At 40.2% G+C, this 27,054-nt stretch overlaps 1 protein-coding gene across 1 annotated transcript; it reads left to right on the forward strand.

Moving 5' to 3' along the window:
- The first annotated feature begins 4,702 nt into the window (after nucleotides 1-4,702).
- Nucleotides 4,703-27,054, forward strand: bmpr1bb (bone morphogenetic protein receptor, type IBb). The gene is made up of 11 exons (XM_053516033.1): nucleotides 4,703-4,853; nucleotides 16,607-16,757; nucleotides 18,106-18,208; nucleotides 18,291-18,393; nucleotides 20,133-20,229; nucleotides 21,062-21,200; nucleotides 21,580-21,772; nucleotides 21,857-22,154; nucleotides 22,774-22,949; nucleotides 24,080-24,210; nucleotides 24,651-27,054. The coding sequence occupies exons 1-11, from the start codon at nucleotides 4,748-4,750 to the stop codon at nucleotides 24,774-24,776; spliced, it is 1,623 nt and encodes a 540-aa protein (XP_053372008.1). The 5' UTR covers nucleotides 4,703-4,747; the 3' UTR covers nucleotides 24,777-27,054.

Genomic DNA, 27,054 nt, shown 5'->3' on the forward strand with positions numbered 1-27,054 from the left:
ATTCATTGCTCTATTAATCATTGTCCTACAACTGCATTTTAAATGTCTATTTATATTGCCCAAACTATCCTAAAGAATCTTTAGGCATTGCAAAGAGCTGCTTTTACTTCACCATGAATGATAGAGGCTGAATGTATGACTGGATTTGTGGGGTGAGCCGAAAAACGACAAGATCCAGAAATTCAGAGTTGACTCCGCGTCAGATTTCAGTGGGAACGCTGCAGTCTGTAAAGCTCCTCTGTAAAGCTGAGTACCAACCCAGACACCCAAAACTCTGACAGCTGCTTCTCTATTCAGCGTTGTTCCAGACCTTTCTTTATCAGACATCCGGAAACCTCATTAAAGGTCGTTTTAAGAATCCCCAAATTCGGAATTTTTGATTCTGCTTTTTATTTTGCTCAGCTATTACTTGTTTTTTGATTGAAAATAAAACAAAGAATAAACTCTTTATTATTTTAAACAGGAAGCAGTTTCATGGAGCTTCATCTATTTATCCTTTAGACCGAGCCATATCCGTATCCTTCTCGCATGAACGTAAACAGTCTGAGGTCTAGCTTTAAGCAGAGTTTAATAAAATAAGTTTAGAAAAATAAATAAATAAAGGTTTCATGTAGTAAAAATGACCACCAGGCCCGACAAGACATAACTTTATCCATGCCTGAGAAGCCTTTAAGGTGATTTTTCACATTTTTACAACCATAGACATCGCCCCCAAAACCGCCTCACCCCGCACACCCTGGCTTTCACCGAGACGCAGTGTGTATGTGATTCAGTCTGACAGCGCTTGTTTTCTCGACTTCCGTCCGACTCCTTTCTACATGCTGGCAGCAGCACCTCAGGCCCAAGCATGACCACGTCACAGCTAAAGATTCGGATCGACAGTTAAGTTTTCCTTAAGTGTCAGGAATCTCAGGAAGCGCTAAAAGACTTGCCAAAAAACAATCAGCTCAATTTTATTTTATTTGCTGCTAATCAACAAGTTTGCCTCGAGCCGTGTTTGCTTTGGTAACGGCGGTGTTTACTGTCGAGCATGCTAATGACCTGAGCAGCGATGGCATTTATGCCTGCCTCAGTTGGCACGGCCGCACAGGAACTGTGTGGGCCTGTAGCTATCCCTCACACACATATAATTATTAGTTGTGAATCTTTATGCAACTGAAACTGTCATGAACTGAAATATGAAGATGCTTCTTTTTTTCTTTTTTTTCTTTTTTTTTTTTCTTTGTTGGCGTGTGCTCAAGCTCAGATGTTTTTGATTTGCAGGCAGCCTGTTGGATGAAGGTGCATTACGATGCGGTTCAGACAAAAGCATGGACATTTACAGAATTTGCGATTTCCACCTGTTAAAAATCACTTCAAATTAGCTCGCAATTCGAATAAATGAAAAACATAATCATGCAGGGATAGAAAGTTCTGCTCTTGCCGTTTTAATGATGATGTAATTCTCAGTGTGGGGTTTCAAAGTCTGTTTTATTATGCTGCATTTCCCAAGGCGAGGCAAGCTGACACTTTTCCCTCATTAAACTACACACTCTAGACAACACCTCTTTCTCTAGAAAGATCGAGAGAGAGAGAGACAGAGAGGGGGAGAAAAGCCTCATTGCGCTGTCTTCTTTTTTCGTTGTCTTCCACTTCTTTTCACAGCCATTCTTGCTGTGACAATTTCTTATTTTTCATTGGGAGTTTCTTTCTTTATTTTTTAAACCTGCATTCTTTTTATTTTTTTTTTCTGACTTCAAAGCCTCCGTCGCTCGGAGAATGCGTTTCAGCTTCCCATTGTGCTGGCTTTGCATATTCATGAATGCTCTCTTTTTCTTTCTCTCTCTCTCTCTCTCTCTCTCTCTCTCTCTCTCTCTTTCACTTACTGATGGCTCACTGCTGGAGAGCACAGAGATTGAAAGCGGAACAGTAGAGCCAAGCTGTCGCGAGAACCTGTGTGCTGCGGGGCGTGTGTCCATGGGGTCACAGGGGGAAATGACTAATCTCTGAAAAGCTCTTATTAGGTGTTGGATGTTTTCATTTCAATTATGTTACAAAAATGGCTAATGGCGCCTAATTAATACTGTGGTTTCTGGATATAATGTTAAAATCGTCTGTGACTGGATTTTTTTCTTGCTAGGTTTACTTTGTAAACTTGCTCAAATTCATTATTAAGCAAAATATCTTAATATTGATGGCGAAAAGTGATATTAAGTAACGAGCACACAGTATATATATTTTTTTACAGGTAAGGGTGTTTCCCAAAGTTTTATTCAAAGGCAGATTTATTTCCATTAAAGCCAACAGGCTGTGTGTGTGTGTGTGTGTGTGTGTGTGTGTGTGTGTGTGTGTGTGGAGCTTCTGCAGATGCGTAATTACCTCACCGCATTTATTTATTTATTTATCTAGCCTGTTTTATAGAGCTGTTTCTGTCCTCAAAGTCTCTCCATCCCAGTTGCCTGATGATGTGATCATGAGTTGGTGTCTGGGGCCTGAGTGCTTTAGAGGGCACATGTGTAAAACGTTGTGTGTGTGTGAGTGTGAGTGAGGTGTCTTTCAGCAGAACCAGAGGTGATGAGTGCAGGGGACAGAGCCAGAGGAAAGCCACGATGATGTCAAGCCTCTGGGTGGCAGGAACCCGATTGTGTTTCCCAGCTTTGTGCAGCTGTTGAGTTGAAGGAAGTGCATGGTTTGACACACTATACACCCCCCTCCCACCAATATCCCCACCCAAAATCTGCCCCAGTAAAAAAATTCACAGTCTTGGGGGTTAATTCTGGCATGAAGCAGAACATCGCTGCTAGCTTGCATTCCTTCGCCGGCCGTTGTAACTTAAGAATCTGTGCCTTCATAGCTTTTTCGGGGTTGCTCATTGCTCTTCGGTTGAGTGCCGAATTCTGTGCTTGTCAAGCCGATTTACTTCCATCTACTACTGGCTGTCTTAATAGCCTGGCCCTGCATCTTTACTAACTCCACGTTATTTTAACGTGAATGGTCCGCGGTACTATGAACATTCTTTTGATTGCAGAAGTAGCTCACGTGTATTGTGCAAAATATAGACACTGCAGTACACCAGATACCAACATCTACAATTACATAAAATTTTTCAGTGTGTACTGTAAGTGAATGTATAAAATGTCCGAAGTCCGATGTGTTATATGTATAAGTGTGCGTGTGGGGATGCGGGAGAAATACGTTTTTTTTTTATTGTATTAAATTGTATATTTGTAATAAGGCATACAAGAAGAATGTGCTCAGTGGAATTTGCTGTTAATTGTTGCCTGTATAGGTTATGAGTTGGGGAGAGCAAAAACCGTTCAAATTTTGTGTGTCTTTTTAAACAAACATGTAGCAACAAAAATACCATTCCCAATTAAAAAAAAAAAAATTGTGTGTGTACTACATGGAAATCTGCCAGTTTTTGTTCACATACACACATACAACAGATGCAGTAGAGTTATTTCTTTAATAGGCCCGTGTGTGTGTTTTGGCCCACGTTTCATAGGTTATTTGCATCAGTAATAGAACCGCTGATGGTAACATTGCTATGCTGAACAGATCATAAAAACAAACATGTTCTCTTTTCTTTGCCCTGCTCCACTTGGCTCATTGTTTTTCCTCTGTGTAGGTTTTTGCTTCTGCTTAACATACGTCCAGCCAAATGTAGCCGTGTGAAGGCTGTAAAAATGGCCATTTAGGGACTGACTGGCCCATTTGCTGTTTGGAGTAAGGAAAGATCATTAGGGAGTATAAGCAAGGAGAGGAGTGTTTATGGAAGTTCCTTGAAGCCCAAGTGACCGGTCTGGACGATTCAGCAGGGCAAGCTGATCTCACATCTCTCTCCCAAAATGCACCACGTGAGCTGTGTTCCAAAGAGATCTCAATGATGGTCACAGTACCTGAATAAGACCACAGAACACATCAACGGTTCACATGAATTCCACACAACAACAACAATCACCACTACTACTACCACCACCACCACACCCCCATAGCTGACGTTTTCTTTTTCTCTCTCTCTCTCTATTCCGCTCTCACACATACACATCTCTCAGTCATCCGCCTCCACAGAGGCTTCACAGAGTGCTGTGGCCAAAGAAGAGAGAGAATGGCAGGCGACAAGGGGGCCTTAGGGCACCCAGCAGGCCGGAAAGGGATAAAGCCAAGTGATTCATCTCCGTGTGGAGGTCTCTGAATAGAGATGATCAATGGCCTTCGATTCTCTCGAAGTGGGAGATAGGTGCATGAGCTGAACACAGAAACAAGCGTTAAAACGTAATGATAAACAGACTTGCATATAATAATATTTTCCTACGGTATTGTGTGTGTTTGTGTGCGCTTCTGTGCGTTATGGACTGAGACAAAAGAAAGCAGTGATTTAAAAAAAACGCTTAGCTCACTCTCTTTCTCTCTGTCTTTAAGGGTCAGAATTTCGACCTCCTCCCCTGGCCTCCTTTTTTTTCTTTCTTTTTTTTTTAATCCCTCCCTAGGTCTGCACCCCAGCGAGAGGTGTGCAGGCAGAGTGGGATGGCCCAAACCTACAGGGGTGACATTGTTCGTGTGTGTGTGATGGTATGTTTGTGTGTGTGTGTGAGAGAGAGAGAGAGCGGGCAGCTCAGTAACAGTAACACCCTCCCTCCTCTTCTCTCTTTCTCTCTCGTTTTTCTCCAGCCAGGCCATCAGTGTGGAGTAGCAGAGGAGACAGTGCAGTGCAGAGGTGTGTGAGTGTGTGTGGAGGACAGAGTTTTGGCTAGAGACTCACACACTCATGCCCCGGTTGTTAGAGGAGCCGCTAGCTGAAGACTCTTTGATGGCTCGGCCTCTGACGCTTCTTTATCTTCTTCTTCTGGCAATCAGCTCTAACTTCACTCATGGTGAGTAGCAGCCAAGCATCGTGGGTGCATGATGCTAAAATATTGTAGAATTAACTTCAGCATAGGCTGTATCGCTTTAAGAATTTTTTTATGTTAAATGTTTTGTGTCTGCACAATATTTAATGTCTGAAAGTTGGTATTGGTTGCGCTGACAAGTTTGCAGTAGAGATAATCAGCCTGTAAAATCCTGATAGAAAAATCAAAAATCGATCGTCAAATCTGCAGCCATGATTGCACCACACTACACGCTACGTTATCTGTTATATGTTATCGATTTCGTCTTTTGACGTGCCCATGTGGCATTCGGCGAGCTCTTTGAAAACCAATCAGCTGTCAGACACTTGTTAAACACACAGTTGGGTGTCAAGCTGTGAAACATATATATTTCAGTATATAATACTGTATATATAGAATGAACACACAACCAACACATGCACGATTTAAAATGTGTAAAATAATTGGCACTCAAATGTGACTCTATCAGAAATATCCTGCAGCTGGTGGAGGTTTTTCTTTTTAAGGCTTGAACTTTTCAGCTGCTCACAGTACTGATGTGGCCTTTTAGGTGAATGCATTTATAATTAGATTAAAGTATAAAACTTGTTAAGATTTTTTTTTTTTTTTTTTAAATGACATCACCTGTTACTACTTTCCCTCACAGTTCTAGTTGGAAGATCGTTACTCTAATCTGTAAAGTATTTAATACTCGTTTAAAAACAACAAGCAAGTCAGACTTTTGTTTTACAACAAAATCACAAAATCCTACACGCCGAAGGTTAATAGCGTATGCAGACAGTTGATTACGTGTGCGAGCGCTTTTATGATAAAACGGTGGGGGAAAAAAGGCAAAACAACGAACACACATCTGTGCTGAAGAGCCTGAGTTAATGACTTTAGCAAACACAGTGACATTGACAGCTCTTTAATACATTCCTCACCTGTTCCCTGAGTAATTACTCACTCCAGATCTCTAGTCTTGTTTGGGTTTCTGGGTTTGCTCTGGGCTTAGTGCTCAGGTCTGCAGAGAGAGACCAGACAGAGAGAGAAAGAGAGAGAGAGGGTTTACTGACTCACCTATCTTACGTACATGCATGCATCACATCAACCATCATAACACACACCGGACAAACACGTACACACAAACACATGCCACATTTCTACATACTGACACTTTTTTTCCCCTTATAATGCAGGACTATTTTTCGTATGAGCAAGAACACACTAATAGTTATAATAGTACTATCTGTATTTTTATTGTTGTGGTTAAAAGATTCAGGTATTAATCTTTGTACATGCATTTTTGATTCAGCGTTTAGCACAAATGTTAGTTTTCTTCTACTTCTACATGTGCTATTTAAATACATTTCATTCAAGGACTAACCGAGGTTAATGAATGAATTAAATTGCACTTGTAGCAATTATTTTATAACTTGTGATTGTACTGTAGCTCCAAGCTGTTTTTTGCTGTCGTTGTGAAAGACAATAACAGCAACTAGTAACTAGAGCTTGGAGCAGCTTCTTTCACATGAGCCTAAACATTCGTATTTATGTGAATGTTCAGACATGCTTGCTGTATGACACGCTCTCTCTCTTACCACAAAGCCATTGGGAAACGTATCAGACACCAAAAGCATCTTTTATCGCAGTATAGACTCGGCAGTGTGAGCGAGGTCAACTCTGCCTGCTCTTATCTCACCCTGTCCTTCATTATGGGAATTTACTCAGAACTCCTTAAGGAGATCAGACACTCTTTCTTTTGGTGTCTGTGTGTGTGAGAGGTTGTTTAAGCCCTTTAAAGTCTCAGCATTTTCAGTTATTCCCCTTAAGTAAGTAACTACAATGAATTTCTTAGTAAATCCAGTGAAACTAATAGGAAGGTATGCAATAACGAGTGTAGGGAATGTCCATCCGGACCCGCTGACAGGTTGAGGAAGTTTCAGGAGTTAGGTGTGAGTTTTAAGTATGTGTGTGGGCATGTGTAAGTCACTGCGAGAGAGAGAGAAAGGAGAGTTGAGATAATAATAGGAATAATATTTTCCTTATGCAGTCGCTTACTTAAACCGAAGGTCACATAATCACGAAATCAGACGACACGCAGTTATCAGGGAGAAAAGTTTACACACACCAAATAGTACAACATGTGTTGAAAAGCAATCTGAGAAACGAGATTATTACAGAGGGGACGTGACAAATAGACAAAAGCGATAGATCCGAGTGATGTGTAGACGCGATATCGTTGACAAGTTGAGAATTAGTGTCACCAGGATTGTGTTGCCTGGTTCTAATTTATTTTTTAGGTCCATAGAATGAAAAGGAATATATTTTTTATTCAGAATCCAATTCCATCCAAATCCATTTTTAAAAAATCAAGTACTCAAATGCCTGAGTGTTAGCCGTAACCTCAGTCCTGTTCCGAACCATCGTCTTGTTTCATCGTGCTGTGAAAACGTGCTGACTGAGTATCGAGTTAGCTAGCATTAGAGCTCAGTTTGTCCAACTTTCTCTCTCAATAGGAAATGATAAATAATTGGAAATAGTATCCGTATTCTACAATTAAAATTAAACTAAAAAATAATAAAATTCTGCTGCATAACTGAAAAAAATCTTTAATGTAAATGGCTTAGGATAGTAATTTTCCCTCCAAACAATTTTTTTATATATACCAATTTCTTTTACTTTCTGTACATTTAAACACTGATTTTTGTGGATGCTGTGTGGAAATCAATTCCAACACCCACAGACTAAATTTCAGAACCAAAAAAAGAAACCAAATGAACTATTTGAGCAAATTACTTCATTATTCTGTTACTTCTGTTACTTTGCTTTATAATAACAAAAACCATTAAAATCTTCTCTTTGCAGAAATCATCTCTCATTAGAGTTCCAGTATAATTGAAACAATTTTTTTTTTTATTCTTCTGTAATTTAATCAAATTGCCCATGGGCGTACGAAAGAATTGAATAAACTAGATGTAAATCCTGTAGGAAATTTAGTTCTTGATAGCTCTTCTCCAGTGAAGTTTGTGCTAAATTTATTTTTCATCAATTCAGCTCGATTGAGATATTTTACTGATTTTTCCAGAGCACTCTGTTGTGCAAAGTGGCAATGCCATGGAAACACGTCTTTCTTCTTCCTTTAACAAGTTAACTCTTTTACACAATGCGCTAGCACGAACAGTTATCTTTTGGGAGTATTATTGAGAAAGACGTCACCCTCCCTCTTAACTTCGCAGATGTTTTCAAGGCTAAGGCTTCTCTGCCAACAGGCTAAGTCTGTCTGTGTGTGTGTGTGTGTGTGTGTGTGTGTGTGTGTGTCATTCACTTCGGATAAGCCTGAATTTAATTTTAAAAGAAAGTAGAGGTGCTTTCTACTTTCTGTTAATTTTGTATGGCATCTTTTTTTATGTGAAGAAAGCTGATGAGTTTATAAGGTGTTACTAAATGAACAAGCTGAAGGAAGGGAGGGAGGAGGAGGGTGATAAAAGAAACGAACAGAAGCGAAGCAGCAGCAGCAGCCGTGGTCCTGCTATGCCGGACAACTTCCTGACAGGATGTGGATCGGGTTTCCCCAGACAGAACCCGATCCTCTGCTCAGATGTTTTTTTTTTTGCTTTTTTTTTTGTCCAGCGGTGGGTCTCCTGCACCTGTGCCTAGACGGGAACATGTAAATCCAGCAGGAGGCCTGGGCAGGGACAAAAGGCACAAGGGTGAACTCCTACTTATTATACACAGCCGTCAGATAATTAAAAAAGGCAACAAGTGGCCTGTAACGTACAAACAGAGGAGCACAAAGTAGGTGGTCGGGACACATTTGTTCGGTTTGATTTGTTTGCTGAACCTGTTGAGAAAAAAAACAAAAAACAAGTAGGCCTAATTAGCACCTGGTGGTAACAAATGGCAAAACAGTGTAAACTGCGAAGTTTGTACAGGAGTATATGTAAACACACCATAAAGGGGGGGAAACATTCGCTTCTAAAACCTTGTGGGCTCGTCCAGTTTTTTCTTGCACAATACTCTGTCTCACACATTTGGACACATGACGGACGAGGAACAGGTGGACGCCGACTCTGGCACTTCATGAAACGAAAGGCTTTATCCAGGATCCCTGCGGCATTGTGTGTTTGTGCGTGAGAGAGAAATATCGATGGAAAAAACGATGGTGGAGAGAGCGTCCACCATGGTCCACCGTCCTGTGTCTAAACATGGTGTGGAAGACAACGCAAGGATTGGGAGGAGTCACGCATCAGCTGCCATCATCACATGCTCCTGTCCCAGTACGCTATAACGGGATGACAATTATTATTATTATTATCATTATTGTCATGTGAGCCAAACATGCGTGTAGCTCGGGTTTATCGCAGATAATTTCAGAAAATCTTGAAACACTAAGATTTTAGAATCTTGATTTTACTTCTGTTTAGTGGTTGCTCATTGCACCACACAAGTAAAGGTGTGGAACAGTACCATACTGGATATTTTAGCATTTTCTCTTGTACGGCTCCACTCAGTTCTTAGTCGTACTTCTGTTTTGTAAAGCTAAACGAATCAAATTAGGAACATTTGGGGCACAAACAATTAAATAACAAAACACAAAATGTGCTGTTAAAAAAAGCTAAGTAAATGTTAACACCATGAAATAACACCACGGTTTAAAGTGTTTTATTCTTTTTATTAATCAACACCTTGATTATCTATTTGCAGTTTAATTTAATGTTACAGCGTGTCTATGAGACAAGACATAAAAATTATGTCACAGCAGGTGTTTTTCTCCCTGTTGAAAGTAAATTGCGTCAAAAGTAAAGAGCAGGAAATGTTCCTGTGAGCTGCGGAATTCAAGGCTCAAGAGTTTTATCTGACTAAATCTGATTTATCTGATAAATTAGAAAGACCGCACTTTATCAGACAGACTTTAACAAATGCCTTTGAAATGCAATCAGATGGCACAGGTGTTTTTTTTTTGTTTGTTTTTTCAGGTAAATCAGCTTAACAACCCCACAGGGGAGTGATGACCCAGGCCGAGTCCTCTCCGGCTCCAGCTGCTCCCCTTGATAACACACTCGTACGGGTTCGCTCTGAATGAGAAGTGAAAGCATGTCCTTCAGATTATTTTACTGAGATGCAAAGCGCGCTGGGATTTGTACAGTCACTACAAGTCTACAGTATGCTGACCTGTACAAGTGTCAAAGACTACCATCCATGCAGGCAGCACGATTCATTTTAGTCAGATGCCAGAAATACTGTAGTGCTACTGTAGGTGTCTGTAGACTTAAAGGACCGGTTTTAATAAGATGAACAATTTGTTCATAACCACATGGTTAAAAGATCAAACTAGAGTTGGATTTTTTTTTTTTTATATTCGACATCAGAAAAGCATTAGGTAAAAAGTGTGCATCAGTAAACCACAGGCTTGTCTTAAGATCCCATGTATTTGGAGGTTGGTTACAAAAACAAATGCTTTATTAATTGGAGTATATTATAATAGTTTAGGAAACATTTTCATAGTTGTGGCGTAAGGCACTGGAGGCTCTACATCGCCTCCTGGTGGCTCAGAAGACAAGAGCAGAGGTTAGCTAGCTTAAACACAGACTTCTCTCCAACACTTCAACTCTTCTGACGTTCTGAATTAAAATCAAAGCGAAATATCCTGAATTCGCCTAAAAGCAATAAAAATCCTGCGTCCATTTCCAACAAACTATCCTTGTGAGACGGTGTCGTCTGCAGGGAAATGTAAAAATGTAATTCCCGAGCACACCGGAAATGAAGAATACATTTCAGGTGTCTCTATCCCCCATCACTCCAGGGGTAGTTCTGTGGTTAAGGCATTGGACTACAGTTCGGAAGATCCCAGGTTCAAACCCTACAACCACCAAGTTGCCACTGTTGGGCCCTTGAGCAAGACCCTTAACCCTCAGATGTGTAATGAGATAAAAATGTGAGTTGCTCTGGATAAGAGCGTCTGCTAAATGGCCAAATGTAAATTACTCCTAGATGGGAACATTTAGTCACAGGGAAACACGATCAGAGCTCACATGGATTCTGTGTTATGGTTGTATATATTATGCACTTTATTATGCTTTGTTCCGAGCGCATATAAAACTTTAAGGTCTTGTATAAGCTCTAAGGGTTTTGCCAAACTAACAATACTTAAGTTGGGAATTAAAAATATTAAGAGTTTAGTTTTGCAACTTCTGTTGAATTATTCTATACCGCAGTGATCATGATATCATGCGACACTATGTGATGTACCGCTAATGATCAGACAACGTAAAAATGATACGGAAAGTATTTTAAGACGATTGACACCAGTCAGGACAAATTGTTCTCAGAGAAATTATAAAGAAGGAACCTTAAAACATCTGTGTAAACATCTAACTCATAAGGAGTTTATCACTGGCAGCAAATGTTTTTTAGGTGAGGGGAAATAAAGTCTACAGAGAATCCTAAGTGAATAAAAATAACCACATGTTGTCCCGGACAAGTCATTTAAGCCAAAATGTTTTTTTTCTGTTAGATGTACCAAAGCTTGTAATGTATTTGTTTCATTCATGTTAGTCAAAAAAAACAAAAAACAAGAAAAGTCTGAGCACACGCGTGGCCACATCTCTTTACTCCCCACACAGTAATCATGTCTTTCTTGAAGTCTTCCTTGCTAGAGTGAGGAAAATCTTGGTGTCCCACAGGACCAGATAGACTAATAAAAGATTGATGCATTTCTGCATGCATCTTAAACTCTCCCTTGATGTGAAACCCCCACAAATCCTTCAGCCATTGGTCACGGCCACTGGGGGATCCGGTCTGGCCACGAACACAGCCGAGTCAAGCAAACGTAAGCGAACAGAACAGCGGGACAGATTAGTCTCTCTCTCTCTCTCTCTCTCTCTCTCTCTCTCTTCATCATCCCGGATACCCACGCTCTGTGAAAAGGAGAAGCCATGACTAGTGAGAGCAGGACTGAGGTTGGAGCAGACAGGGAAGATGGATAAGAGCTTTCTTTTGGTTTGTCACGGCATCTCATGATTTAGCCCCTGTTTTGTCGGCGACGTGGCGAATGCTTTGAAGTGAATAGCGGGGTTAAAGGGAGCGAGTGGGGGGATAGACGATGGACGCATGATGGATAGACGTGCGATCCAGGGGGTGAAACCGTACGGCTTAGGAGATTGAGATTTACTCTGAGCACTTGGAAAATCTGTCCTCCATAGTCACTTCTTCACACAACAGCTTTACAAAAAAAAGTTTATTATCATTATTTTTTTTTTGTTATTTCTTAAATCTCATCAGATATATGCTGTGTCAGTGTGTGTGCAGTTTTAGTTTGAAGCACTTCACAGTGATATGATCTGCCACATGTTGTCGGAAAGATTCATGCCCATGTTTCTGCTTCTGCTCGTTGATGTAGCGCCGAGTTGTGTGTGTGTGTGTGTGTGTGTGTGTGTGTGTTTTTGTGTGTGTGTGTGTGTGTGTGTGTGTGCGCGTGTCGTTTTGTGAGTCAGGTTTCTGTCCAACCTTGCCTGGATGTCATCGCTGATCTCAGCAGGTTTTTTTAGTTGTGTGTGTGTGTGTGTACGAGGGAACAACAAGCTGACAGACAGATCCAAAGTGCTTTGGTGCTCTGAATATGAAACCTCGGCCTTGGGTGCAACTCGTCTGCTTATTCATTGTGTTCTGTTGGTAATCAGTGGGTTTTTTCTTGATCCTGGATTCCTGCATTTTTTTCCTCAGATTTTTGTCTTTTGTTTGTTTGGGTTTTTTTTTTCTTTCATGCTACGTATGTGGTGGATTAACCTATTAACCTCCATGTTTTATTTTTTAAGTTTTTATATATAAATGTCCAATCTGTTCGATATTCATCTCTTTTAATAGCGATCTAAGCAACATTCATTGCCATAGGAGGAAAAATTTGTTTTACTTCACACAGACACTGACTAGACATGTTTCTTTTAATGATTTTTTTCACCTCGAGGCAAAACGAGCCTTAACGTAATCTAATTACTATAAACATTCTTCTGTATTATAGTCATAATACAAAGAGTTCACAGGCATAGGTTTAGTTTTAAATTACAATCTCAGATCATCATCTTTTTTTTTATACCTTGTCAGTGGACTCCAGCGATGCACTAGGGACCCTTTAAGTCCCCGTGAAGACCCCCCATTTGAAGAGGGAGTAAAGTGCTTTACCCACTTAAAAAGCTCAGCAGTGTGCACAAAGTTGTTTTGTGGTGGAAGTGGCGTTGCCTTGGTACGTTGATTAACCACAAGACTAATGGTACAGATCATCCTCCAGCCCTGAGGGATCGTGTGTGTGTGTGCGTGTGTGTGCGCAAAGCATGACCTCTCTCCTTCTCTACCTCTCTTCCTGTCTCTCATTTTCTTTCTTTCTTTCTTTCTTTCTTTCTTTCTTTCTTTCTTTCAGTAAGAGAAACTTAAAAAAAAACATGGTTTAACAAGGATGGTTCAGTTGATTTCCAAGGATTATAAAATAACTCAATAGCAGCGGAGACTATGAGGTCATATTTTTATCTAATTTTGAAAGAATTTGCAGATCCAACACCATGTCAGAGTGTGTTATCAATTATTTTGGCATGAATTTAGGCAATCAAATTTAATAACAATAAAATAAAAAAAACGAAACACTCGATTTTATTTATGACAAATGATCCAGAGTGAGTAATTGAGGGAAGAAAAGAAAGCGAGGGAGGGGCCCTCATTTGAAGGTGCTGGAGTAAAAACGGCGGAGCCTCAGCCTTTGTGAGGCCCCTGCTGTGTTTACATCTTCGTAGGTCTTTAAAAGGTCTTCCTGACAGTGCGGGTGTTATTAATGTCTACTCTCTCTCAACTCAGTTCCGGGCAGGACTGCCTGTAGGGCTAGAAATCTAACCACACCCCTCATTATGGCCCTTCCATTTTCCCCTTTCCCGTCCTCTGAATAGGGAACCAGGCCAGGGCTCAGCACCTAACCCCATCTCCCGTCTAATCCAAAACACCAGCAGCCATCTATCACAAGCTGAGTAAATATAGAGAGGTGGGTTTACACAACGTGTGAAGGGTAAGTGTGTGAGTCCTTAATGGGGGGGGGGGAAATGGAAGAATAAACATCATGTTAAAGATGGATATTTATTCACCTTATCATTTTCTTCTTCCTCTTGTTTTACTTTTTATTAGGGAATTGCGTAGATTTTATCTCCCTCTTCCTTAATTTTTTTATTTAAACCCGGCAGCAAAAAAGTTTTCCACGGACCTCGCAGCAACGCCGAGGCTCACGAAAGATGTGGGGACTTTCAGTCAATATCGACGCCATCTGGCCGTGTATCGCCACGCCGCCTCCCATGTCAGCACGACACGGAGTGTTCTCTTTAAAGATACACACCAGCCATGTGGTGCCAGCGTCTGACTCATTTACAAATTACTCGCCCACTCTCAACACCAACAAGCTGTTCCGCCTAATGCACGATCTGCGCACTGCAACTGTTGATATTAGCGTGGGGAGATTTTCAAAAGTGCGATGAAGGTGTTTGAGATCGGCCATGCGAAGGCTGTTTACCTGGACGATCAGGGGGGACGATCGCCCAAAAGCCTCGCTCACAGACGTGCAGTAGTCTTGTGCGCACAGCAGAGAGTCAAATCAAATAACTGGGGAATTAGAGACGTATAAAAGCAGTTGTGATATTTTTTTAAAAAGTGTGTTGGTAGGTTTTTGTCCTACATGTAGTGGTTTTTTTCTTTCTGTTTTTAACGCCATCCCAGCTTCTACAGCTATATCCATGGCAAGAGTCAGTTTCGATCTTTAAACTAGATAAGATGTTTAAGATAAATTTTCAAGAAGATAACTTCAAAACTATATTTCTTGTTTAAAAACAACAGAATAAAACAAGTTCCTCACAGGAGTAAAACGTATTACAGTCAAATAAAATGTTTGTAAACTTTAATCTAATTCTGATTTTTTTTCATGTGTACAACTAAAATTGGTTTCAAATCTGCGAGAGGTACAGAGCATGTAGTGGTTTCAAAAGTGTTGGCACTACCGTGATTTAGTTTCATTTATTAATTTCACAAAAATTATTTGAAGTTATATATATATAAGTCGTTTATGTTCTTATAATTTGTGCAGCCAGACAGCGCTCTTCTCTTCAGACCACAGGTTATTGCAAAACAGTAGCGTTTGTATTCTTACGGGAGTTTGTGTAGATTTAGAAGTCTGTCTCGTTGTGTTTTTAAACATGTATATGCATCTAATACTGTATATAACCTCATTGAAGAAGTAACCCTAAAATACAGTATCTTTTTGAACTTTTAAGGTTTGTGAATAATTTTGCGCTGAGAAAGTAAATAGTTGGACAAGTTGTTTATCTGGAAAGATTTTATTGTGTTTTGCGTTGTTTATTTATTTTACAGCAGTTAGGATGGGGTTTGCTTTTTAGAAATTATCTTGTTGAGATTTTTTGTTTGTTTGTTTGTTTTGCTGTTGGTCATTCAGATCACAATATTTTGCGTGTGTGTTCGTGTTTAGTGGCAGTTCTGTTTTTTGCGCCCAGTGCGATGGTGAAATAACCGAGTGTGCCTTAGAGCTACTGAGAGAGGCAGCGGATCAATGTTGGCTTAGTTTCAGCCACGCCGTCTGATTTATGTCCTACAATAAGTGAGTGTGAATAGCAGGCTGGGGGTGGTAGGCCTGTGGTGCCTGCAGTGACTACTTACACACACACACACACACACACACACACACACACACACACACACACACAGACTCGTGCAGTCGATCTTTCGATCAATCTTTTACTACGCTGTCATCGAACCATGGTCCTCAGAGAGTGTGTCGGCCGATCGGAGAGTCTATTTATACGCAACTTCTATCATCAAACTCACAGAAGAGCTCCCTCACACCGCCATCCAGGCTAATACGTACAGGATTAGAAAATCTATTTCGGCATTGTTATGTCTGCTCAGGCGAACTAGACATCATTATCGCCGCCCGGATTATCTTTCATGCTGTTTAACACCCTGACTCGCTCACAAATATTTAGCTTTGAAAATGACAACAACATTGTTTTGTGATAGATTTGTGCCAAAATGTCTTAGCGCATTAAATCAATAAATAAAAGCTGTGGTTATAAATTCACACACGCAGCGTCCTCGGACAGCTTGTTACAAAGATAACCGTCCTTTTCTTTTTTTTCCTTCTTTTTTATGGTGTGTTAGAAAACCATGCAGTACGAGATAGCCTTAGAATTTTCAGAGTGTAATATATACAATCCAGAGCTTTCGCTTTCCTCTGTGGTCACTTCAGCTGTCTGTTATTCTAGCACAGCCAAACTCCATTAGACTCCAGGTAGCACTCAGGCAACCCCATTAAAAAAGCCTTACTGATCATTTGTATTCCCTGAAGCCGTGGTTATAAAAATGACTAACCATCGAAGCCGTCTATTGAACAAATTGTCCGGAATCGTGCAGCGTAGAGGTGCTATATAAAGTAGCACTTTACAAAGAAGCACAGTGTACAAAGACACAAACACACACACACTGTTCATGTGGAGCACAAAAAGGCCTTTCTTCATGATTGTGTGCTCTGATTCGGGGCAGGTGCTGTACACAGAGCACAGGTCCGACTTTTACAAACATAGTAGCACTGTCTGGGTTTCTGCCATGACAAACACACACAGTGTGAACGCAACACGTTTAACAACGCACCCTGATTTGGTTTATCCATCGAGCTAGAGTTTGAAACACAAACATCTCTGCCTTTTTTGTCCTCTGTGCAGCGAACGTGCTAGACGCAATGTTGAGGAATTCTGGAAAGGTGACGCTGGATGGCCGAAAGGAGGACAATGGAAGCTCGGCGCCGGTGGTTCCTGAGAGGACGCTGTGGTGCCAATGTTACCACCAATGTCCTGATGACAACGACATCTGCAGGTTAGAACCGCATCTTTGTAGTTATTGTGCCAACCTTCAGGTCTTAAGTTACAGCCACATTCGACTATACTCACTGTGTTTTTTACTATTATTATTATTATTATTATTATTTTAAGAGCCCAAGCACTATGTCATCATAGTGTGTGAGGGGCCCTCGTGTTCTTCTAAGGATTATTAGGGCCCAGGCACTATGACATCAGCATGATGACGTCATGGTTATGTCCTCACCGTCTCTAGGAAAGTGTTGATGTATGATAGTGCTGATGTCATAGTGTGTGAAGAGCCCTCTTATTTTTTGACGGTGTTTTTTTTTGGGGGGGGGGGGGGGGCTTAAAAAATAAGCACACAGGTTGGAATCTGCTGCGATTAGGACGCCTGAGTGGCTAAGTGACACGGCCCATGTGATCTCAATACAGTAGGGATGCTAAATTGCAGAGGGTTTTTTTGATAACTCGAAATTAAATCTTATAACCTTTAATTTCTAATCTTCAACGACTTGAACTTATGCCAAAAAAGTGGGTTCCATGTAAAATCATATTAAATGACATTACATTGAGCGACATCATAGTGTGATGCTTTTTTCCACCATCCGTGGCTTTTTGAAGGTCTTAACATAAAACTCCCTCTATTTAAGGGTATCTGGTGAAAAAAAAAAAACCTCTGCCAAGCTTGTATGTGTAGACCGAATGGTCCGCTGTGGCGACCCCTTGCCCCGGGAGCAGGCGAAGGACCAACAACAAAATTCTAAAATCATGTCATAATGTCATATTGATATGTCCACTTAAAATGAATGTTGATATGCTCAAAAATCATGCAGGTTGTGTGGTGCACGGTGCACCCAGTTGGTGATGGCTCAGGGTGCTTGGGCCCGCTCATCATTGCTTGCAACTATATATATTTATATATTACATATTTTATATATAAAAATAGTTTGTCTACAGATATATATATATATCTGTGTCAAAGGTATATAACCCTCACTTTGTCAGACTTATTAACGAAACCGACTTAAAAGCGTACTCCTGAAATGGAACTTGTTCATACGTTGGGGACTTAATGTAAAATGTATATTTGACGAATAAGAACTTCTCTCTCTCTCTCTATAAATGTTTTGGAATGTCTGTATGCATTCACTTTTGCTTGCGTCAGAATTTATTTTAATTCAGTCTAACTGTTACTGATACATGGTTTCATTTATGTCCATAAGGGAACCTGGGCTGCATTCATGCATACATTCTGCATAAGGCAAAATTTATTCAGTTCCTGCACGACTAATTTCAGCAGTGATGTTTTTCGGTGCTGATGGTGATAAGAGTTTAAATATTGTTTATTCTGCTGATGTTTACAGAACCGATGGCTACTGCTTCACCATGGTGGAGGAGAAAGATGGCAACCCCTCTGTGATCACGTCAGGCTGTTTGGGATTGGCGGGCTCTGAATTTCAGTGCAGGGTGAGGAAGGTGTTTAGAAAATTTTATTCTAATGCTTTGTTTTTATTTCTGTTTTCAACTTTATAATCAATTTGCTTTTCAGGATACAGGGAGCCCAAATATGAGGAGAGCGATGGAGTGCTGTAACGACCGTGACTACTGCAACCGAGACCTTCACCCAACCCTGCCTCCAATTAAGATGCCTAGTAAGGGTCCATTAAATAGTGTAATACTAAAAAAAAATAATCACACAGCGATTTTTGTGATTTAAACATCGATATTTAACCATTAAATGTAAAAACCATGTTTTATTCAAATGTATTTATCTAGGATAACAGCAAATAAATTAACAAATTATCTCTTTAAGAGGTTGTTAGCCAATTATAATTTATCAACTAAAAATGATAAAAAGTAAACAAACAAGTACATAAAATATCAACAAACTCTACATAAATTCCCAGCTATGTGTATATTACCTGTAATAATTACAGCCATTTGCGGTTAAATAATTGCACAAGTCTATTTTTTTTTTTTGATTAATGGTGCAGCACAGTTTAATACAGTCAAACTTGTGAGCAGCCCTTTTGAGTTCCTGTTCCAAATGGCACCCGAGGTCCTGTGGTGGTATTCAATGCGCTTTGGTCAGTCTGGGACAGAGCTCAAAGCTTGTATTTTAAAGCGCTGTATTTAAAAAAATATCATGTTGCTGTCCCGTATCTGCCGTATTGGTCCTAGCAAATAATTATTATCAAAGAGCAATGCTGGGAAAGTGAAAAAGCTCGTTAAGGTCATTTAGAGGACATCTCAAGCACCTTTTCGAGCCTCACAGTAAGAAACAGGACACCCTACGGCCTCGAGGATCTCAGAGGCACGCGCAAATATGGACCGCAAGACCGCAAGTGGGCCATTTGGGATATAGATAAGCACAACATTTAAGATAACATCTCGCCAAGCTCATCAGAAGCTGTTCTTCTCTCGTTACCTATGTGATATTTAAATTGTATTGAAGAATAAAAACAATATCAGAGCAACAGAAATATATACAGCATTAGGTTCCCACACACACAAACACTCCAGACAGAGACGCTGAAACCCGCTCCGGTTCCTGTGTCTCACTGAGTCTGAGCGACTCTGATGTCCTGCTCCTGGCTGATGGTTTGTGACAGGTTAAACCGTTACAAACCGCACATTTTAGGCCGCGTTGAGTGGAGCGCGTGATGGGAGGGGCGGAGGGGTGATGGGTGGCAGATGAACCAGAGTCGTTCGTCTTTGCTTGTTCTTTCACTCCGTAATGAAAAGGACAGCCGGGCTCCAGGGAGCGCTTGGGTTTCCAGCCTCAGCACCAAGCAGCTATCTGTCCATCTATCACACTGCGAGACATCCCGGCTCTCACATTCATGGCTGTGTGCGGAGGGGTGGAGAAGAGCAGGTGGGTGGGTGGGTGTGTGATTGTGTGTGTGTGTGTGTGTGTGTGTACGTGAGAACAAGGCTGCACTATTTCTGTAACAATGACACTGGAGACAAATTAATCAGAGTTAGAAGGACAACATTCTTCCTGAGATGAAGCACAAGAAGGTCTGCATCAGTTAGCATTGTGTTTGTGTATGAGGCGAGAGTGGGTATTTTCTTATGTGTGTGTGTGTGCGTGTGTGTAAGGATGGGGTCCGCTTGCACCCATGACAGCCAGGAGCTTGGCAGTAAGGCTAGAGTCCCAGAGAGCAGAGCCTTGGGGCTTAACTGGTGTCGTCAGGTGGAAACCCGATCACACTGCTGCAGGAAGGGGATGTGATCGATCACGACTCACTTTCCAATGCCCGTGTTCTCCACACACACACACACACACACACAAAACCGAGCTCTTGTATAAGAATAAAATAGAATAATGAAGTCTGTATGATGTCTATCATGACTAAAAAGCTTTTCTCTCCCTTTTACTCCTCCGCAGACGACGAGGACAACAGCATCCACAAGAGGGCTCTGTTCATCTCAGTAGGAGTGTGCAGCTTTCTCCTCCTCATCATCTTTGTGCTCTGTTACTTCTGGTAAATTCCCATCTATAGTGATTATACAGTATGGATGTTATAATACATATAAAATTCAATAATTATTATTTTAAGGAAAATTATTTAGGTCACATCACAATTTATTTTTAGAATACCCTGCCAGTTTTTTTAAAACCAGTTTTATTTGGCCCTTCTTTATAGCTTGTTTATACAAACTTCATTCTTTAAAAAAAAAAAAAAAACATTTCTGATTTCCAATCATTTTGTTGTGTTCTTTGTCTTGCAAATTTCCTTCTTAAATTTTTTGTGCCAATATATAATTTTTCATGTATTTTAACGCAAAACTATTAAGAACAATATAATTTACAAGTTTTGTAACATAAATAGTAACGGAAATTGAGCTAAATTTTAATATAAAAAACAATACTGTTTAAATATTTTTTGTACTGTAGAGAGAACACAAGCAACCGTAGTGGAAAAACGTGGCTTTGAATGGTTAATTATTACTGTATTTAGCCGACAGTGCTTATACCAAAGAAAACGACATCGCATACCAAAGAAAACACGCTTGAATAAATTACAGTACATATAGGGGTGACATCAGTATTTTGAATTCTAGCACTGCGGGAGTCCCAGCAGTACAGTACTGTACAGTGTCCATAATTTTTTATTGTTAAGAGTAATGTACTAAGCTGAGTTTGAAATGAAATTAAAGTGTTTTGGGAGCATATTTAGGGTTTACTTACATAACTTGCGTATGTATTTGAACAGTCGTTAATATTTAATGATTAATTAAAATTAAAGTAACGCAGACATGAAACATCTGGAAAAAAGTGTATATTTATATATATATTTGTGTTCTGTATTCTAGGTACAAGCGTCAGGAGCTGAGGCCCCGGTATACTATTGGCCTGGAGCGGGATGAGACATATATCCCTCCTGGAGAGTCTTTAAAGGATCTGATCGAGCAGTCACAGAGTTCGGGCAGTGGCTCGGGACTCCCCCTGCTGGTGAGAGACACAAACTGCATCTTAATGTGGTAGTTCTTTAGTCCGTTCCACTTGCCTTATCTTACTAATATGCCTTGAACAGTTGTCCAGATGTCTTCTTTGGACATCTGAAATAGTTATTTAAAAAAAAGCTACATTTATGTAGCAATTTGGAGCTATGTATAGACAGATAAAGTACTTCTTGCAATTTTTTTTTAACAAATTATTCTAAAGACTGCAATATTGAGTTGTGTGATTATCATACCATGTGTTTATCACTTCGCAGTGTATTGAGGAATAAGATCTGTGCCATGTTGCTTAAGATCATAGCTGCTAATTGAGTTTAATTCACCATTCAGCTGTAAGACTCTGTAAGACTGCCTGTTTCTCTGCTCTGCAGGTGCAGCGCACCATCGCTAAGCAGATACAGATGGTGAAGCAGATCGGAAAGGGACGCTACGGGGAGGTGTGGATGGGCCGCTGGAGAGGCGAGAGGGTGGCCGTCAAGGTGTTCTTCACCACCGAAGAGGCCAGCTGGTTTAGAGAGACTGAGATTTACCAGACTGTCCTCATGAGGCACGAGAATATACTAGGTAAAGTAGTTCATTACAGTGATCATGTTCCTTTGTTAGTTAGTTTGAAATCCTAGCATATTAAATCCTGTTTTCTCCCTGCAGGCTTCATCGCGGCAGACATAAAGGGAACGGGCTCATGGACGCAACTCTACCTGATCACAGACTACCACGAGAGCGGCTCTCTCTACGACTACCTCAAATCCACCACGCTGGATACACGGGCACTGTTGCGCCTGGCATACTCAGCTGTCTCAGGGCTCTGCCACCTTCACACCGAGATCTTCGGCACACAGGGCAAACCGGCCATCGCTCACCGTGACCTCAAGAGTAAAAACATTCTGGTGAAGAAGAACGGCACGTGCTGCATCGCTGACCTCGGCCTAGCCGTCAAGTTCATCAGGTACACGACTTCAAGGAAAATTAGAGTTTGAGTCGATCGGACTGTAAGGAAACACATTACTTCACCATGAGGGAATTTGTAAAAGAAAAAAAAAAGCCCACCAAGGGCAGTGGCAGTGGAGCGCAGCTTTAATTTCCATGATTCATTTTCATAACTCTTTAAATGTCTGAATGATCTAAATGTCCTTCTAGCCTTTTTTTTTTTTACACAGCCATAGTGCTGGTAGGCAAATATTTGACTAACTAAAACACGCTGGAAGTAACTCTATTTTTAAGTCTGAATGCAAGATATCAAAATCATTTTAGATAAAAGGTACAACTAGTTTTTTAGCTTTATTGTTAATACACAGTGTGACTTAAAATTTTTTTTACAGTGTTGCTTATAGCTGTGATGTAATGAAAGAAGGCACCTTGTACAACAGGAATAAGCTTTTTGTAATCTACTGCAGTTTCGGATGATTAAAAAAATATATGCGAATGTTGTTCTTTAAACTTATACAGACTTTGCTATTGTCCCCCCCAAAAAATCTTTTTTTTTTTTTTTTTTAATGAGGTCATTAATATAAATAAATAAAATACTGTACTTGAAGATGTAACACTTGTCTCTTCTGTCTTCACAGTGACACCAATGAAGTAGACATTCCTCCTAATACGCGAGTGGGCACCAAACGCTACATGCCCCCGGAGGTACTGGATGAAACCCTGAACCGCAACCACTTTCAGTCCTACATCATGGCAGACATGTACAGCTTCGGCCTGATCCTGTGGGAGATCGCTAGGAGATGTGTGTCAGGAGGTCAGTGAGAAGCAGCCCATAACATGTTTAAAAAATATCACACTCAAGGTCCTGGCTGTTGTACCGAATGTCCGCACAGCTGTGATTTGGTTGCAGGCATAAGGGCCCAACCCAGGTCCCAAAGATATCACAGCCATGCTGATATTCAGTACAACAGCAAAACCATGAGTGTGATATTGCTTTTATACAACTTTTTTACAAGTTCTCCACATGAAATTTACTATCAACAGAGTATGATTTGTGTATTTAATCAGATATTTGGCTCTATACTCACAAATACACTATATTGCCAAAAGTATGAACTATTGCATATGAAATTGAGTAACATCCCATTCTTAATCCATAGGGTTTAATATAATGTTGGCCCATCCTTTAACTCTTCTGGAAAGGCTTTCCACAAGGTTTAGGAGTGTTTATGGGAACTTCTGACCGTTCTTACAAGAGTGCTTTTGTGTCATGTTGGATCATGTTGGAACTGGTGTGGGGTTGTTTTTCAGGAGTTCCAGTAAAAGGAACTCTTAATGCTTTAGCAGACCAAGACATTTTAGGCAATTTCATGCTCCTAACTTTGTAGGAACAGTTTGGGAATAAGTAAGGAAGAACACCTTTGGAATGAATTAGATCGGACTCTGTGAGCCAGGCCTTCTTATCCAACATTAGTGTCTGACCTCACAATCGCGCTTTTGGAAGAATAGACAAAAATTTTGATAAACAAACTCCTAAACCTTGTAAAATCCTTCCCAGAAGAGTTGAAGCTGTTATAGCTGGAAAGGGGTGGGGCCATCATATAAACTCTATGGATTAGGAACTGGATGTTACTTAAGTTCATAAGCATGTGAAAGCAGACGAGCGAATAGTTTTGGCCATATAGTATAGTTCCGCAATGTCCATTTTTTCAGTTATAAGGTAGCATTAAGCTGGCAACTTTACGATTATGAGCAGCGTAATAATATGGCTAAACATCCCAGGGCTGTTGTTCTCTATATCAGCACTCATGGAATACATCTTTCCAATCAGATTACTTATAACTGTTATATAATCCTTGATATGTTAATACATAAATAGAATAAATAATGCAGATCATTATTATTGCTCAGTGGTAAACGGACATGTCTGTTTGATTTGTATAGGAATTGTGGAGGAGTATCAGTTACCTTACCATGACCAGGTACCCACAGATCCATCCTATGAGGATATGAGGGACGTCGTGTGTATAAAGAGACAGCGACCCTCGTTCGCCAACCGCTGGACCAGTGATGAGGTACTTATTATACAAGCAATGTCTCTGTCCTCTCCCGTCCTCAATTATATTTTATTATAATCATGATTAAGTGAATTAAAGCTTCGTATTATCCAAGGCATTTAAATGAAGCCCACAGATGAGTCGCAAACATGACAAGGAGGCTTAAAAATGTGTTGTTTTTTTAAGCTTAGGGTAATTAAGGTTTTTTTGTATCATGTTTACCACTCAAAAAATATATTTAAAGCAATGAAATTGATTTTACATGTATATATACCTCATATTAATATCCATATTTTATAAATGAGGTCTCTCGAGGTCTCATGGCTAGACTAACATACCTCTGTTACACAGATGTGCATGAAACAGCAGGTGTGCAAGATTAGAGATTAATTATTAAACTGTCAAAATTAAGTATTAAAAAGTTTGTTTCGTGTGTGTGCGTCTGTGTCTGTGTCTAGTGCCTGAGGCAGATGGGCAAGTTGATGAGCGAATGCTGGGCACACAACCCAGGCTCCCGTCTCACCGCCCTCAGGGTAAAGAAAACTCTGGCCAAAATGTCCGAGTCGCAGGACATTAAACTGTAAGAGACACTCAGACTGCTGCAACAAACTTACAGAGATGTGGTGGAGGCAGAGACAGACAGCCGTCCCGCTCTTCCCCGCTCATAGCAGAGCGACCCAATCCTGCTTTCTGTGAAAGCTCCCAGCCAGCAGAGCACAGGACAGAGTGCGCCCCCTGCTGGCGCTCACCAGAGAAAGAGAGAGAGAGCCTCCTTACACGCTGACGGACAGAACACAGGAGGCAGAGAGCACCCACCGGCCCTCACGCCATCACTCACCACCTTTTATTTAATGTCTCAGCTTTCTGATACCGTTCTGTTGGCCTTGATTTTTGTTCATTATTTAAATACGTTTTTTTTTTTTTCATTCTCAAAGAGACGTAAGATATGCTTCAATGAAAAAGGTTAAAAAACAGTAAAAAAAAAAAATTATGTTGAGGAAAGGGTTACGGCAGATCTTATACCATTACTTGAAGATGAAACTTGTATTAATTCTTGTTATATACGAAATTTGTGTGTGTGTGTGTGTGTATGTATATATATATATATATATATATATATATATATACACACATACACAGAGTCAGCCAAAAAAAAATTATACTGTACACACATCAGGAAAAGAAAAACTTCTATAAATATTTTTAAAAAATCTTTGCTCTACGTTATATATATATATTGATATACAGCATATTGTAAAATTATGAAAGTGATATAATACTAATAATATTATATTAATATAATATATATCTTATTATTTTTTTTCCTGAAGTGTACATTTTTTTGGCTGAATCAATATACATATCCTTGCGTTTCATGTCAAGTATAATCGCAGCGATTTTGAGGACAGAATAGGCGACTGCATCATTTTAATATCCTAACACACTTCCCTTACACAATTTGATATTGAATTCTGATACCGACTTCCCTCCCCTCCCCCTCATGATCGCAATTTCTGGAGAAAACTCCCTGCAATCTTTGCTCGAGGCTGTGTGCTCTTTGAGGCGGGACAGTCAGGATCCAATGGGAGCAAAATCCACCAAAACATGATACAAGGTGTAAGAGTGAACACATAGAGAGTTGTACATGTTGTACTGTAAGTAATAAATATAATAATAAATAATATAGTTGCAAGCAACCATGAGTGGGCGCAAGCACACTGGGCCATCGCCATGTGGGCGCAGCAGAAAGACAGTGGGCACATCGGCCACATGATTTAAAGTCGACATACTGATACCATTATGACATAATTGAAATAGAAATAGGGGGATTTTTATTTTTATATCTCTAAAAAGCCCCAGATGCTGGAAAAAAAGCATCACACTATGAAAGTTATTAACCACTTTTCAGCCTAAATTTATGGCGTCGTCACGGCTAATTCGTGTAAGTAATAACAATTCCCCTTGCAATTTTGCATCCTCAATGTCTTTAGATCACATTGGCCCGGTATGTTGGCAATTGTATAAATTCCCTAGGGGGAGTACATGCAAACAAACCAAAATAACGGACGTCCAGTCGAGTAGAGCCCAGGACATGAAATGAGGAAGTTGTTCAGCTCAATGAGCTCTAAATGTGTACCAGGGTTAACATCTCAAACTCCCAGGCATCCTAATGGCAGCAGATTCCAACCTGTCTGCCAACATGTTCAAGACTTTTTAAACATGTTAAGACCTTCAAAAAGCCCAGAATGGTGGAAAAACAATTAACTAAATCATTAGAAGAACAAGAGGGTCCTTACATACTATGACAACATAGGGTAAAGGTCACAGTGCTTGCTTTCTAATGAAGTATGTGTGATTTTTACTCTCATCAATGCCAGTCTGTTTTACTGGCCTTGTCGAACTACACCTCCAAACCAAGTGTGCTGAGTAAGTTTAGCCTGATCTCATCTCTGGTTCTGTTCTCAGTCTACCAACCAAGGCCAGAAATTCCATGACTGAAACGCAAGGGTACTGTATGTTAGCAAGAGGAAAAAAAAAAGATTTAAAAGCTCTGAGACTGTACACTAAAGCTGCTGTTGATTTGGTCAGTGTTGTGAAGGTACCGACCACATGTGCGCTACTTCAGTGTAAATGTGTATTGTGACGCAATTTCTTTCAGCATTGTATCGCCCATCCTACGCTTCGATTGTGAATTATTACAGTAAAGATGCAGACGAGACCTACTGTAGGCATTGTTGTTACCTTTTAGGCCATTTGTGTTTTTTGCCCTGTACATAACTGGTACACAAAATGTACAGTAATATGAATGTAAATAATTATATTCCTAATTATGGATCGAATAAGTAAAAAGATGTTTGTTTT

This window comes from Clarias gariepinus, chromosome 17, assembly GCF_024256425.1.
Source record: "Clarias gariepinus isolate MV-2021 ecotype Netherlands chromosome 17, CGAR_prim_01v2, whole genome shotgun sequence".
NCBI lineage: Eukaryota > Metazoa > Chordata > Actinopteri > Siluriformes > Clariidae > Clarias > Clarias gariepinus.